The 16813-nt window shown below is 42.6% G+C and overlaps 1 protein-coding gene across 12 annotated transcripts in view; it reads left to right on the top strand.

Moving 5' to 3' along the window:
- Nucleotides 1-15104, top strand: part of CELF2 (CUGBP Elav-like family member 2) — a 499109-nt gene extending 484005 nt beyond the window's left edge. For 6 of the 12 annotated variants that reach the window (XM_045186434.3, XM_045186444.3, XM_053922133.1 and 3 more), the window contains 4 exons: nucleotides 1693-1890; nucleotides 6237-6380; nucleotides 9588-9759; nucleotides 11121-15104. In XM_045186434.3, coding sequence (XP_045042369.1) covers nucleotides 1693-1890; nucleotides 6237-6380; nucleotides 9588-9715 — 470 coding nt within the window. In that variant the 3' untranslated portion in view covers nucleotides 9716-9759; nucleotides 11121-15104. Of the gene's footprint in view, nucleotides 1-1692; nucleotides 1891-6236; nucleotides 6381-9587 lie in introns of all 12 variants that reach the window. The other 6 variants (XM_045186435.3, XM_045186438.3, XM_045186439.3 and 3 more) reach the window with 2 other exon arrangements.
- Nucleotides 15105-16813: the final 1709 nt, after the last annotated feature.

Genomic DNA, 16813 nt, shown 5'->3' with positions numbered 1-16813 from the left:
ACTTAAAGCAGAGTCAGCAGGACCTCTGCTGGGTAACCCCTTTTTTACTTTTATTTCTGGGTGTGTCTCATTCCATTTTCAGTAGGCCTGTTCCATTCTCCTGTCCTTCGGGCTCTCCTTGCACTCACTCCACCCACCTCAGGCCTCTGTCAGCAGTTGGGAACATCACCCAGGGCCCAGTTCTGTCTCCTTAAGCCCCCAGGAACAATACCAGACCTGAGACACTGTGAGAGTGCTCTGTTGTAAAGCAGTGATCTGATTCATATCTTGTATGTAGTTTTTTTTTTTAAATCAAAAAGATGAAGTTGTCAAAATAACAAGCACTGTGGAGAAAGCAGAACATTCCCCACCTCTGCGTCCTGAGGATGGCAAGGAGAAAAACATTGACAGGAGTGTTAAGGTGATTCTGGCATAATTCCTAAGCATCCTTATCTCAGTAGTTCCCTGTTTCCTTCACACTCCTTACTGACTTTTTTCAGTCAGTCATTTTTGCTATTAGCTCTGGTCAATAGCCCAAGCCCCTTCAAGATTTTCACTAATGTTTTCAGTAAGTTCTCCCAGAAACAGCTTTAAAAAAAAGCTTAATCATAAAAGGAACAGAAGACAATTATGATGTCACCTCTTCCATTTCCTGAGCTCATATGAAAGTTAACACTCTATAAAGTCTTGCTCGTTTTGACTTAGTATTCAGGGAAAATATGACACAATCAACAACCGTAATAGAGCAGAAGAGCAGCCAGGATACAAGCAGAAAAAATCAAAAAAGTATGCTGGCCAACATCCAGTTCACATCAGTGAAGAGCCAAGACCCAGCTCACCAAAACGGGTGTCAGCTTCGGTTAACTGAAAAACACGACACGGAGCTCTTCTGTTGGCAAAAACCCCAGTTACATGGGCACTGATTAATATTCGTGTGTGTGTGTGTGTGTGTGTGTGTGTCTGGGCATCTATTTGCTGCTGAAACACATGGCCCCATTCCATGTGTAGCCTTTCATACTGAATAAGCAACTTCGGTCTCTGCAGTTAGGGGAAGGGTCCACATTTTTTCCTGTGCCTTAACTCTTCATCAGCTAAAGGCTATTCCCAAGCTCCTAGTGCTGGCAACTTTCTTCTGTTTAGGAGAGCCGGTTAGTGGGACTGCTCATTCACTGGGCCATTGAGTGCAGAGCATGGCGTCTCTGCCATTTCCTCATCAGACAGCTTACAGGAGACAAGTTTTATGTTTTCCTTTCCACCTCAACCTCTCGGGTCCTCCAAGAACCCAGTAAATGGATTTAAGTGTACAGATGTTACAGGCCTCTGCCAGGAATGTTTTTTACCTGCTTCTAAACTCTAAGAAGCAACAGAAGGCTTTCATTTCGAAAGGCTAACCCCAGTACTTGCCAGGAGCACGCTGCATGGGATGAGGACGCACTGTGTCAGTGTAGCGCCTCAGTGAGTGTTGGTCGCTGGCCTAGGAAGTGAGGGTTCTCATCGCTCAAGGGGGTCTTCGGTTTGCTGCCGTTTGCGTTTTTACCATGATTGTCAGTATGACTTCATAGCTTCATTTTAAGTTCGTGTCGCTTTCACTGGTATGCTGGCTGCATGCACTTGCTATCTGTTGTACTTGTGTCAAATGATTCTCTAACTTCCTTTGGAAAGCACTAATGAAAAGTGCTGTTTCTCTTCTCTATTGTTGGGTTTTTTGTAAAGTTGCTCAAATGCTCTCAGGTATGGCGGCTCTGAATGGAGGACTTGGCGCCACGGGCTTGACGAATGGCACAGCGGGCACCATGGACGCCCTCACGCAGGCCTACTCAGGGATTCAGCAGTACGCGGCAGCGGCACTGCCCACTCTGTACAGCCAGAGCTTGCTGCAGCAGCAGAGTGCGGCGGGCAGCCAGAAGGAAGGTATGTGCCGCCATCGGCCCGGCGCTCCTGGTGTGGCCGGCCCGACGGGCAACTTTCGCCTTCAGAGCTACTTTTCATAACACCTAGACTGAGCTAGAAAGCAATTGTTTTATTCCTAGTATTCGTGGTTTTTTCATTCGAGAAACCTGATAATCTTAAACCATTTGATTCTATCTTCTTTCCTGTTCAGAATTATATTTCTTTTATCTTTTAATTTTTCAGCTACCTCTTAAGATGGATTTCTCACCCACTATGTGTTTATACACAATTGCTTAGTAATTGCTGCCATCAAAAAATTCCCAGGAACCCCCTCTTTCTCCCAAATCAGCATTATTTCTCCCCTTACACACAGCTCCTCCTCAGTGGGAGGGATGAAGCATCCCGCCCCGGTGGGTGAAGCACTCTGTCCAGCCAGTCCCAGGGTGCTCAGCGCCCACACCGGGCTGTGACAGTGTAGCCTGCCTCTTAGCAGGCGGTGGCTTCCAGGTTAATGATAAAATCCACCTTTAGGATTGACTCGGTCTTTAACTGGGGACCTTCTGGGGAGCAGCAAATAAGTGATTGATGGCACTGCTTCTCTGGCAGAAAAGCAAAATGAACGTCAGGAAGTTAAAGTTCAGAATAAATTAAAGCTAATTATAAAATAGTTAATGAGCTAGTCAAAATAGGGAGAGTTTGTCTCCTTTTCTCTCTTCCTTTGGCTTCTTCTTCCTGAATTGAAGTTGCTTTAAAGCAGAATTTTCAACATGGGTTTTATTCCCTCTCTGACTTGTTAAGAACATGGGATAAGAAGCTAGAATGGAGACATGCTGTTGAAGAGTTTTGCTTGATTTCTTTCTCTTCTCCTTTACCCTCACCCCGTAATTCCAAACTGTTTTTGTCAAAATATTTTGACTTTAAAACGTGGTATTCTGTAAAGAAATAGAATAGTTTTACTTTACAAAGTTGTGAATTTTAAAGAGGACACAGCTTTAATAATACTCGTGTTAAAAAAAAGGGTTTTTTCTGTTTGTAAAAATCAGAGATTGTTTAAAATAGAAGATATGTGAAACTCTATTCATTTTTTCAACTTTCTCTTTACTCTCGGTTGTGACCACTGTAGATTTTTTAAACACGCACAACAGGTGCAGAGGACTCTTCCCCCAGGCATGTGGAGACGCAGTGTCGTAAGTCCACCACTCCACGAAAGCCTGTTTTGAGGTCCCTTTGTCTGGAGTCCGCCTACAGTGGTGACGAATGAGAGCAGCAGGAGGGTCCTGTGAGATAATGATTTCTTCAGAAGGGACCATACAGCCAGTCCCCCCACTTGCTTTTTACCGCCCTCTCCATTATCCAGTAGCACCTCACAGCAAGCTGCAGAGCCTGTGTGGCTGGGGAACTGTCAGCAGAAGACTAAAATTTAGTGCTTTAAGCATAGAGTCTGGGCCTGGAAGCACCATTGTCCTCAGCTGCTTTACTCCAGCCCATGGCCCTGCACTTAGTCCCTGCCTTGGGTTTTGGGGATTGCTTGTGCAGGAACTAGCCTTCTGGGGTTGATATAGAACAGTTCGAAATGACAGTCACCAACTCCAGATGCTGTGTATCCAGGTGTGCAGGCTACCGGTAGCATGTGCAGGGGTTTTTTGTTGTTTTTAACCATATCTCACTTTCTCATACCCTCTTCTCTTCCAGTTAACATGAGGTCAAGAAATGCAAACCATCTTAATATTAGTTTAACTAAAATAATATAAAAGGCAAATTACACTGGGAAAGAAAAAAATCTCATAAAAATCTCATAATGAATTGTATCAAATAGAGTTTTAGATTTGCCACTACATAGTTCTGTCCTTCAGTCAAGAGAGTTGAAAGTCAGCCTGATACATTTAGTCGTGTGCCCTGCTGTGTATTATCCCACAGGAGCATGAGCCAGGCTGGCTTTGTAAAGCATATGGTTTTAAATCTTCTGAAGGGTTGTGGCATCCCGACAGATCTAAATCCAGAAAAATTGACCCCCTTGCCTGCCTAAGTTCTCTCTGGACGCTTTCACACCTTCCCACCGTCCCACGTTTGCAGGAGGCAAGTCACACACACGCAAGTAGGAGGAGCCTCTGACACCCAACGGGAAGCCAGCGGCCTGATGCGAACAGCCCCAGTGCTCTCTGCTAGAGCCACTGCCCTGTTAGAAATGCAAAACATGAATACCAACCAGCTGAGACCAACAATATGACAGACTCTAACCAGTTAAAGTAACGTGTGCTAGGAGAAATTTAAGGAATGTGTGATCTGTCAGCCAGCTTTAAAGGGAAAGGTCAGGCGGATAGGTGGAACTCTCAAAACAATTTTTACCGTTGGCATCTGTGGCACTAGCCACCTGCCTTCACACAAGGGAGGTTTTCCATGTCGAGTCAACGTTTTTCATTTGAGCGTTAACAGTGTTGGTTTGCGAAATCAAACTACTTGCTGGAGATGGAAAAATTGGTCTATAGTAGGAGATGGTGTCATTTTTCCTGGAAAAATGGTGACTATGAGGACAAAGCCTCCCTGGGTTTTCCTGTCTTCATATTTTCTCGGGCCCCGTCTGGCAGGGATACGGTCGGAATGTGGAGCGGTCTGGAATGCCAGGATTACCCAGGCACAGGCAGTAAATTTGCACCCCCCCCCCACAAGTTTCAGGAGCAAAGACGACCTCACGGTTCAGACTGGGTGCCACTGGACCTTTTATCTGAAAGGAATATTAAATCTGGGTAGTGCCAGACGTGCCCAGTGTACGTACTGCAGGGCGCGGGTGTGGCACAGCACGCTGAGAACACCCATTTCCAGTGTTTGCGGTTATATCTACTCACAGTTTGCACTTGTAAGAATATTTTTAAGCCAGGAACTATTTGGGGATCAAAGCCTGCAACCGTGTCCCTTTAAATACAGACTGCCTCTGCGTTGGACGTGGCATGTCCACGGAGACTGAGCATCTGGAAAGGTCAGGTGGTCATGTTGACACTTAGGGAAGAAATGCTTCATCTCTGGCTTCAGAAATTTGCCTCAAGAAGATTTCCTTGTGAAAAGCCCCATTCATTCAAACATTTCTTTTATGAATTTTTTGTAGGAAGTAACTGGTTTAACTTTGCTTTGCAACGATATTCATCCCTTTTATTTGTTCAAAGTTCTTTGTACCCTATTTAAATTTTTCTTCAACCCACTCCCATGGACTCCCACCCAGTCCAGCTTATCCCCAGGGGCTTCCAGTCCTGGTTCCTCCTGTGAATGCCAGTTACGGTCCCATGACCAGCTGCAGAGGTTACTTCACCGATTCTATGACCTCCCTTCCCTCCCAGACACCATGCCCAGAACATAGGACATCCTAGAGGCACCCCACCCTTGAGCCTCACCAGAACCACCTGGGAAAGTATGCGCAGCTAGTCCTAGCTCCCTTTGATCTGGAAAGCATCCTTGCCTGTTACATATTAGAAGATGATTACTGTCCATCAGGTCATTTGGATTCCCACCTTTCTCTCTTTTTTGCTTCCTTTAACCTTCAGATAGTTCCTGTGCAGGTGGCTAGAGAGGAGGGAGAACGAAATGGAAAGGAACTTAGGAGAACTTACCTCTCTGACCAGTATAGCTCAGATCTTCCTGACTCTGCCCTCGTTTGTTGTGTTTCTAGAAAGTGGTGGGTAAGAGCAAAGAACCTGGCTTAGCTTAGTCTCTGACCAGCCGCTGCATCTGCTGTCTTCGTTTCCAAGGCTAATTCCCGGTGGCATAATTGTTATTACAGCTGTAAAACTCTACCTACCTAGTTTTTCCTGCCTTGACTCATTGCCAGTCATTTCTAATAAAGATGATTATTAGACTGTGTGTTAAGAGATTTGGCAAATCAAAACTGGATGGATAATTAGGTAAATGATTGAGAAATCCAAGCAGCATTACTGTTATATCCATTATTCTCAATTGCTGCAATTTGCTTAGAATGCACAGGACACACTGTCCTCTGGGAGACACTATATACACACCGCAGAACACGCCCACCCAGGCAAACCCGTGCCTGCATTCTCCTCCCCGCTCTATCCTACGACCGCCACCCATGAAGAGAGTGAAATACTGCTCATGTGCAGGGAGCAGATGTGGCCCACAGAAAACCGTCAGTGAAAAGAAAGCCATTCTTAACCAGTGTTTCTGAGATGATGATGAAAACCTAAAGCATGTTTTTTTTCCTAAGAGACAAATTGGCACATGGCATTTTACCCTTCTATTTTCTCCTCTTTCAGTGTGAGGAAAAGCCAGATGCTTAGCCTGTTGTTAAAGCATTCCTAAGAAGAGGCTTTGGGAACTAACAAGCGAAGAATACCTTACTCTGGTTTTTGTTTCCTCTTTAGGTCCAGAGGGTGCAAACCTCTTTATTTACCACCTTCCACAGGAGTTTGGAGACCAGGACATTCTGCAGATGTTCATGCCTTTTGGAAATGTTATCTCTGCTAAAGTCTTCATTGACAAACAGACCAATCTGAGCAAGTGTTTTGGTATGCAACAGACACCAAGCTAGAATGTTACAGCACGGCCCCCACTGAGGAGTCACGGGGAGGAAGATGTGAATGGCAAACACGTTAGCGGTCAGGACAGGGCCGTCCCTGTGTGGTGGTGTTCCCCGGTTCTCTGGATCCATATGAGCTGACTGGGCAAAGTTGTTGAATAAAGAAATTAAGGGAAGAGGGAGGGGCTGTAGGAAAAGGAAGGATCTGGGAAGGAAAGCCAGTTGCCCGTACATTAGTTAATGTTGTATACCGTACTGTGGACGTGACTTGCTACATGTGTCTGCCACTTGGTCGTTGCAGAGCAACATAGTTCCTTTAAATCTCATAGACTGGACCACAAACTCTGCCAGATGGGAATACAGCTAACGAACTGTAGTGTAGGCTGTCCTGATACAGAGTGGCTCTGCGACCACTTTACCAGTGATTCCTCACCCTGCCACGTTCAATGTGACCGAGCCTCTATGGATGCGGGTGACGCACTGTACGGGGGCCCACTGCTCAGCATCTCCATACGCTGCACGCGAGTGCGCACGTCTTCCCAGTAGAGGAGAGGTCCGACCACCCCCGACGCTGCAGCTCCATCCCACGGGGATGGCTGGTTAATATCTCGTGGTCACATAAAGCACCACACTGTGCTGGGAGCCAGAAGTTGGGCCGTCAGGGCCTGCAGGGACCGCCTGAGTGGCTGTAGAGCACAGAAGGGCAGGTCTCCTGAGAACATGGGAAACCCAGTGGCCTGAGCTGTCATGCCCTCCTTCCTCAAGCAGCCCACACTTTGCCGCCCTAGGCCTTTCTCTGCTCCGAGAGTAAGACAAGCTCATGGCATGCACTAATGTTTTACACCAAGAGGAGGGCATTCATTTTTGCTTGTTTTATTTTTTCCAAACCCTTCTAGTCTCCAAAGTAGTTTAGAGGCAGAATGTTCAGAGTATATATTACTCACTTGACAAGTTCTGGCCCAGTTTGAGAAAGGACATTCGCTTGAGTCACCCCTCCAATTTACTAATTCATGTTGGTAGTAGGTATCACGAGTAGCATAAAACAAAATAAAGTGGAATACATATGGGCCAGAGGGAATACAAATAGAACTGTACAGTATAAAGTAAAACATCACAGGTAGGGTGGTTCTCGGCCAAAAACTCAAACTTAGTATCTGGCTGACGGTTAATGGGCAACCAGGATGTTTTGGCTTCTGAAACTTCACTATCATGACGTCTGTCTGACTTCCGTGCCACTGCCCAGGAAGGCCTGAAGCTTCTGTTGTTAGGGGAATTGGTACATCAACCATTTAAGTCACTGTTTTTGCCCGATGGAAAGGCTGTCGGCCTGAACCCGTGACACTATTGCTGCTGCGGCAGCGAGTCCGTCAGCCCCCGTGTAAGGGTTCAGAAGAGAGCGAAGTGGAGTTGGTGGTTATGTAAGGCGTGTGTGTTTCTGTAAGGAGCCTACCTTTGGGAGCTTCCCTGCACAGGTTTTGAGCCAGACTTTTATATTCCTCGTTGCCAAACAATGTCCTGAGCTGATCTGGGGATTGGAAAAGGATTGAGCTTCATGGTTGGATTTTCAGCAAGTATTGCTTTTAAAAGAGGGCATTATCAGCCCACAGGCTGCTTAACCAATGAGTTCATAATAACGCGAGCTAGAGCTATAAGTATCAGCAGACAGTTTAGTTTAAGTGGACGGTGTTTTCAACTTTCATAAAAGCCATAGCCTCCCATACCAAGGTTTCTCAGTGAGCCAGTTTAACTCCTTGGGGACCCAGGTTTACTAGTCAAAGGGTAATAACCCATTCTTCTGTTCTAGCCTCTTGGCCAGGTTTTGTAATCCATTGCACCCTTGACCCATCTCTGTTCTTTAATCACCTTGCTACTTCTGGGTGAATACCCACAGGGAAAGGATAAAGTCTGAGCAAATATCTTAGCTTCGACATTACATTTATTCGGAATTAGATTTCAAAAAATGTAAACCACTGTTTTGCAATACAGCCTGCCCATGAAACCTTCTACCATATGCTCATGTTTATCAGCTGAGAACTCTGCTAAAGGTATATTCATGTCCTTTTCTTCCTCCTCTAGTCTGTAAAGGAATTTTCTCTTTAACTTTAAACTTTAATAGTAGATATATGGAGAGGCTTAATGTAGAACCTTCTGAACAGCTGATGTTCAGAACTGAAAGGCACCTAGTGTGATAGCCTCCTTTCACTACCAGAAGTAAGTAGGGGACTATATAAACTCAGCACTTTTGCATCAGCATTGCAGGCACCACCACCCCCTGCCCCGTCTCACCCTCTGGTGAGAACAAACACATGATGAGAATTCTGGTTCTTGGTCTTTGCAGAGCATTATCAGTTCTTTTTCACAATCATGCCCTCCCTTTTCTGGTGGTGACTGTTGGAATAGAGAAGAATACTGGGAACTCTGTTAGGGCGGTTGTTAAGCCCTGAGCTGTTTAGACTGTATATTCCCCAAGACTCTTGGGACTATGAAGGTAGCAATTTCCATTCTGTTGCATTCAGTGGAGCTTTGAAAATGGAAGTTCAGGTAAGAAAGAAGGCCCAGCATTTCCCCTGCATCCATAGGTGCCTCTCAGTAATAACTCTAAAATGTTAAAAATCAAGTATAAATTATTCTAGAGTTAATTTACTGACCCCATCCTACAGCCAAGCAAGTGTGGGCTCTGTGAGACAGATGAACTAGAATGAAAGGTCGGGGAGTCCCTGGCGGCACACCCTGTTAGTCAGTCCTTTCCTTAGTTATCCTGCCTCTCAAGTTCAACCTGGTTGGGATACGTGAGCCTCTGGGGGCCCTTCCAGCCCCGCACATTATCCATCGCTTATCTGAGCAGCACTTACCATGTATCTGGGGTTCTTGCAGAAACATTCTAAGGGACTTTAAACACAAGTGGATTTTGACTGAAATCAGTAAGCACAGAGACTAAATTTACTCAAATAACTGAGTTGGAGATTTTAGCTCTCTGCCAAGGAGTTTCCCCGTCAAACCCAATTATCTGTCCGGCTAGCTTTTCACTGCTTCTCAGGGACATTCCATCGTGGCCCCTAAAACGTGCTCCATTTGTCCGTGGGGTCGGCACGTGTACTCACCGTGTGCAGTTACACTGTCCGGGGGCCCTGGCCCCCTTCTCTCTCCACTGCCTCTCCATCTTGATTCCCGCCTTCCTTCCCTTTCTGTTTTCCAGGTTTTGTTAGCTACGACAATCCAGTGTCTGCACAAGCTGCTATCCAGGCTATGAACGGCTTTCAGATTGGCATGAAACGCTTGAAGGTCCAGCTGAAGCGCTCCAAAAACGACAGCAAACCTTACTGATCCTAACCCCAGAGGCTCCCTGCTCTTGTTTTAGCTTTCTTAGGGTAAGTCCCACGAGCCAGCCTGTTCTCAACAGGAAAGGCAGAGGAGGACCACATTGCCAACTTTTACCAAGAGAGACGATTATTTTTACAATAAGGCCTCCATTTCCCCCTCCCACCCTTCACCTAGTTCGCCATATTTAAAACTTGGGCTACCTTGTTTCTATCGAGTAAACTCCTCCAGTTGTGCCACTGTATTCTTTGTTTTGCGATTTGAATCTCCTTTTATCTTTTCTGTTTTTGTTTGTTTGTTTGTTTTTTGCTTTTTTAAAGGAAAACATACACAAATAAATGACATCTTGACAATTTAAAAGGCAAACAAAGGCTAATGTGCAATTCTAACTCAGAGACCCCCCTGGTGCCCTGAGAGCACTGCCTGGAGAACTCACCCCTCCTGTCCTGTTCACCCCTAGGAGGGCGCCAGCTGTTTAGAGGTCAAGGTGGTGGCCTAGAGCAAGAGAAAAGCCAGGAGAAGCACTTAAAACAATACAAACGTCTTTCCACTACATTTGGTTTGTTTTAATAAGTAGGATTCTATTTTAGGGTTCAAAGCAACATGACATTTATTGGTCAGGTTATTACACTGGTTGTCTATTTTGTTATTGTTTTATTTTAGTTCTTAGAAAGGATTAATGTAAAAAAAGATTTAGAGATCTGTTTCTTAAAGCTACAGGGTTTAAAAATAAAATAAAAATGAATGAAAATACTTGATGTTTCTTGAAAGATAAATTTAATAATAAATAATACATAAATAATACATAAATAAAAAAGAAAGCCACAGGCCTGTAAATTTTATTTGTAAAAAAAGCATTTCTATTTTTGTACAAAATTTTTACTGCCTCAGAAATAATGGAAGTTATTTATTGCCTATTGTTAACTTATTGGGTACCTAAAGAGCAGCTCTCTGTGCTAGCTAGATCCTTCTGAAGTAGTCTCTAAAGGAATCGTTCTAGGAATGGGCTTTTTTCACTGTTGGACCCTAGGCCTAAATTTCATGCTTTATCCCCTTGTTGTTTGTATCTGTCTGATTATTTTGTTTGTAACTTCCATTATCTAGTTTACAGTTCAGTTGTCTGACTTTCCCCTTATGTTACATTCGTTGAAACTGGATCCTCCCCTGTCCCTTGCCAGCCCCTCACCCCAAACACCAGGAATCCATCCCCTCTCCCTCTCCGGATGGATTCTCTTGGGGTTCCATTGTGCTGTGGATAAAGGTCGTAAGAAATGCAAATTATGTGAATGGCTCGTAGACTCCCCAGTGACCTAAGATTTGCATTAGTTTTTCTCCTGCACCCTTAAGAGTGATTTTGTTGCTGCTGCGTAGATTCTGTGTAACTTTTTACTCTCCCTTGTTTTCTCCCTAGACATCTTCATGCCCGTTAGTTCACCGTTTGCCTAGCATGTCCCTGTGGCGTCTCAAAAAAAGTTTCATCGTCCCGTCATTGTTTCTGATGTCTTTCTGACCTCACATCATATTTGGTTCTCCTACTGACCTTTGATCTAGTTTGACCTTTGAAATTTGCATGTGACCTCATCTAGCTATGAATTCTGGGAAGTCAATGTGAAAAACATTGCTGCATTCATGCAAGACTGAAATTTATTATTAGAAAAATTAATTATAGTAAAAAACCTGTGGCAAAATGTTTCTTTCTTATTTTTTTTCTTTTCATAAAACAGACTTGAAAGTATTATACAGGGATTGGCATTCTTCCCGGTCACTGGTAACAATAGCAATATGTGTCCAGGGACACAGAATGTTGGTTTCTAACAGACTACTTCCAAAAACAGTTTGAGAAAAAAACTGTCTGATTTTAAGTCTCTAGAGGTCTGTAATAGTTTTTACATTTTTCAGGCAGTGTAAAGTTTTTTGATAAGGCCATTTTAGGTGGCTCACTTTCTCATTAAGATATATATATAGAACCACTTTTTGTAGATTAGTATAAGAAAAATATTTACCCTGTTTTGGGGCAAATGCTACCTATTTGTGTCACCTTTTGCTGAACTGACTCACAGTTAGACAATCCATGGTTTAATGCACATGAAATTACCTATATTTTATACTGTTTCAATGTACAGGAGAAAGGTTACTGTAAACTGTGTCGCGTTGGTGCTTCTGTGAATTAAGTTGTGGTTTCATCACGAGTCTTATGGTCTTAATGTTCTTTGTTGATAAGACAAGTTTAGAATTGGTTTACTTAAAAAAGAATTTCAAAAAAGTTGTTTGCTTAAAAAATATTTCATGTGAGGGGAAAAAAAAAATCTATTCCAGAATAAGTTTTGTGTTGGCTTGTAAAGCATTGATGTCATTTTTTTTTATTGTGGACTATTTAGATGTGTTTGTGTTCAGCAAAATGTGATTTTTTTTTTCTTTTAAAGAAAAAAGTGAAAATATATAGTGCCAAATTCCAAAGGTACTTCCTTCCTAGAGCTTCAGTGTGTTTCTTGTGAGAAGTAATTTGATAACATGGGTATTTTATTATGTGTTTTGTATAAATCCCTAATATTTAAAAAACAAAAAAAAGAGGTTAAAAAGTTTGTTAACTTGCTATCCTGTGGTCTTGTTGCCTGAAATCGTTGTTTGTTACTTCTCTATGATGTTTTTTGTAAGACATTGTACAAGCGCCCATGTCTCACTTTTTTAATCGCTCCGCACATCAGGGCTGTGGCGGCAGCCTGGCCGTGTGTTTTCTTCACAACGTATGGAAGCCTCTAAGGTGAGAAAGTTTTGAACTTTTAACCCTTTCTACCCAGAGCTATCTGGAATGTTGATAACTTTTATACTGTCATCGTTTTAGTTTGTTTTGGGGTGTTCCTAATTTGGATTATTTTCCCCCTGCATATATCTTCTCTGAGTTGTTTTTGTCTTTACTACTTTTTTATCGTTTTGTTGAGATCCAAAAGAAAACAATCCACAAGGCAAATCTGAAGGAAAAATATATATGTATTTTAACCCTTTCTGCTTTTTCCCCCCTACATTTTAACATTTGATTATTTCTGTTCATTTTTTTAAAAAAGAATTCTTAATGTGCTGCTGGAATTCCTTCTGTTGAAAAACAGTTTATTAAATAAACCTTCTGAGAGGGATGGTAGATAGATTCAGCACCTAAATAAATCTTAGAGTCTGTATGCTTTTGAGATCAGAGGTAGTAGTATGTTCCAGTTTAGAATATTTCCACATACCTTCCTGTTAAATGACTTGGTAATGGATAGTCTTTTGAGGAATTTTTGCTTTTGTATTTTAAATACTCCTAATTAATATTTCTAATCAGTCGTGGTGCTGGGGATCTTGACCCCAGTGGATACCTCCGAACACCAAGGTGTCTGGTGGTAGCTGATAGCCTTCTCCCTAGCCTTTTTTTTTTAATTCAGTGCATGTACTGACCATATAAGGAAAACTCAGTTCTTTCTCGAAGTTTCTGACCAAATAATTAGCACCAGTTCCTGCTGCCACTTTTCAGAGTGCCATATTACTTTGACTTTGACTTCACATGAACAGATCTCTTGCTGTCTTGACAAGTCCCCACGTCATCATTACAGCCCCAACAAAAACTGCCTTCCTGAAAGCAGACCCCGGAAGCTTCTTTGTCTCTAACCGAGTCCTGAAACTGCTGGCTCCCTTTCCTTCCTCCTTGTCCCACTCACCACCCCACTTGGTTTAATGTGTGTGTGGATGTGATAGCCCTGGGATGGAAAGGACTAGCCTCTAATAATGCAAAAAAAAAAAAAAAAAAAAAAAGTTCCCTTCTTATGGCACATGCACTTACAATGAAATGATTTGTATTATCCTCACACGTGTTTACTACTGCTGGGGCCTTCCTTCATCCTTTGAGGGCTATTTTGTACTTCCTGCAGCTATCAGCTGAAACAAAAGTTACCACACATGTCTCTCTCATATATAGTACGTGGTGGTGTGTAGACACATGCATAGGAACACAAGAGAACACCATTTGAATTATTTAGACTGTTTCATTCTGAATCTCTTCATTTACCTATCTCTACATAGATCTCAAAAAAACAATTTTTTCTGATTTCTTCACTGAAGCAAGCTGCCCTCCTCCTGCCCTCTTTTCCTTTCACCCACTGCATTCACCTCCCCCAGAGGGACTGAGTGCAGTTGACAGGGGGCTCAGGATGGACGCTTTGAGTGTTTCTCATTTTGCAGGCAACCAAGACGCATTTAGGGGTAAAGTCCATTCTTTCTGGGGTTTGTTTGTTTGGGGGATTTTTTTGGCATGTTTCATTGTTAAGAAGATAACCCTCCTCGGAGACGATGTGTCCTTTTAGTCACTTTATCTTTTAATATCAAAAGGAAAAAGCTGCAAGGGTGTGAGGGCCTGTGCTGGAAGAGAAAACACAGGGAAACTGCTTTTTTTAAATCAAGTGTAGAGAATAGTCATTTTTGAACTAAATCAGAGAATTGCGATAAAATGACAGTCCTCAAGGCGGAACAAGTTCATCTTTCTTTCACCATAGGGGTTCTAGTTCTTTGGCTTGTGCTACTCTGGACTCATTTTACTGTTTGTTTTTATTATTATCTTAAGTGCTAATTAACAAGAAATAAAATTTAAAAAAACTAGTTTCATTACCTTTTTGAATAATGTCATACAAAAAATGTATTTGTGTTTTTCTGTGCTGTGAGAATTGTTGTAGATTGATAATATCATTTTGTTTAGAATTATAAAATAGTTTTTAAATATTGTCTGAGAAAAGCCAAAGTTACTGCAACCTAGTGGAAACTGTAAGACCATTGAGTATTGTTTGTGTTATTGATGCATTTGGATTTTGTTGTTTGATGGAATTTGAGCCAAAAAATAATAATAATAATGCAGGCTTTCCTATTTCTACAACTGATTGTACTTATTATGCATTTTGTACCAGTGGAACTTTTTATACTGGAGATTAAAAAATGGAAATTTTTGTGGCTTACTCTAGTGGGCCCCCTGACAATGACTGATTTCAAGTTTGATTTCTGGTTGATAGAAAGAAAGTTGCTTTTCTTTTGAGAATTAAAAACTTTGGCTTGATTTCTTTTTTCCCTTTGCTTATATCTAGCATTAGAATTTTGTCTTAAAATACAGCGGTAAGTTTCACTTTTTATTCTGTATTGTGCAGTTACACAATAAGGTAATTAGATTTAGAAGTACTCAGTCACTTTAAGTGGATAAATGTATTAGTTAAAACTTTAGGGGTTTGCTTTTTTGCTGTTTAGATCAAAGTTTTTTCTGATTCTTCCGTCCTCATTGTGAACATAATTGTGTAGTTGAAACAGTCAAACTTATTTTTGTAACGTATGTTATTGTGTGATGCAGTTTTTTGCTTCTGTCTCCAATATTAAACCATTTTCCTAATACTTGTTTCTCTCTCTGCGTGTTGTATTGTTGGTAGTCATTATATGTTGGTGATACATCGACACACCTCACTGTTTCACGTATCTGTTTTTTTCTATTTGTCGTGTAAAAAGATACAGTCGATTCCACCTAAGTGAATATCTGATTTAAAGGAAGGGGAGACTGCACACCAGCCACCTCTGATTTATGTACAACAGCCCATTCTAACCACTGCTTCCATTGCTGTGATTCACCTAGATAACTGCCTCCACAGAGCTGGATTTGCCAAGACCTGTTACGGTCTTTGGGCCACACTGGGAAATTTCGCCTTCGTTTCTATCTTCTTCCTACCTCCCCCCCGCCCCCCCCCCCCCCGTCATGGGTGTATGCAGGCAGCTCTTAGCACCCACCTAAAACTGCTGCTGCTGCACTGCGTAACCTTAGGAAACGTAAGAGAAGCAGCAGAATTTCCGTCTACACCCACAAGTCCAAAGGCATAATGCTACAGTCATGCTCTTCTTGGAAACCAATCATCACATAGTAAAAAGGTGAATTCTCGAGGACAGAAAACATCAACTTACCTGGTGAATAGAAGACGTGAAAAAGGTTAAGTCTATGTGTTCCCATCAACCGAGAGAGATACATAGAAAAGTCATTTAAATTTTCTGTATTTTAAGAGCTAAATGAATCCAGGAGCAACTTTAATTATTAAAATTAATGAAAGAGAAAAGAAATACATCCAAGTGTTCAAATGGAAGCTCAACTCAGTCAGGTGGGGTAGAAAGGGGAGGAGGTAAAGTTTCTCATGCTCAGTCTTCATAATCTATGCTCCATTTCCAGATGAAAGCCCTATGGAATCCACACACTCCCTCCTAAATGAACGTATATTTTTTAAAAAGCCCTGACCCCCCACTACCATCCCAACCCCAGTTATCAAAAAAGAGAACTAATCAAAAAAGCTGTTCCTTATATGCCCTCTAAAACTGAAGCCACAGGCCCTCCTCCCTTCCTGCCCATCTCTTGTGCTCAGGAATCTGACTGCTCTCCAAGTGCTCTTAAAAGATTCCACTGATGTTTGCTCCCCATGTCTTAGCTCTCCTTCCAACTTTTCAGACGCACAAGCTCTGACTCAGGTCACCCAGCACCGGGCAGCCTTCCTCTGGCTGCCAATAAGATTTTCCCAGCAGGTGCTCAGGCCCTTCACCTCTGGTTTTAGCAGCCCCTCTGACCCCTAGATTGTCCTCTAGTGGGCTCAACAACCGAGGGGCCTGGTGTGGTGGAAGATGGGAGGCTCTTTCCTCCACAGGCCAAACACCTCAGCGAAGTGACTTACAGCAGCTCCGACCCGCGCAGATGGGAGCTGACTTGCTGCCACTACTGTTGTCAATCTCGTAGCCTTCATCAGTTTGCCTCTGAAAACCCACAGCTTACACTCGTGGGGAAAGATGGCTAAGGGTGTGGTTTTTCTTTTTTTTCTTTTTTTTTTTTTGGTGGGGGATGTGAGGGAGGGAAGGAAGGCAGTAGGTAAAGAGGGTGAGCAAGTGTTCATTTTAAAAATATGTAAGATATGTATATATATCTCCACCATTTGGCACAAGGCAAAATACTCATGCTAAGTAAAGAAGGGAAAGACAAAGCCAGTTTTGTTGTTGTTATTCTGGAAAAACAACAAAAACAATGATTCTCCAAAGAAGGGGACGGAAATGCTAGTTACCTTAAGCACTCATGAC

Source organism: Desmodus rotundus, chromosome 4, assembly GCF_022682495.2.
Source record: "Desmodus rotundus isolate HL8 chromosome 4, HLdesRot8A.1, whole genome shotgun sequence".
Lineage (NCBI taxonomy): Eukaryota > Metazoa > Chordata > Mammalia > Chiroptera > Phyllostomidae > Desmodus > Desmodus rotundus.
Note: the sequence above shows the minus strand (reverse complement) of the source record. Positions and strands in the feature narration are given on the sequence as shown.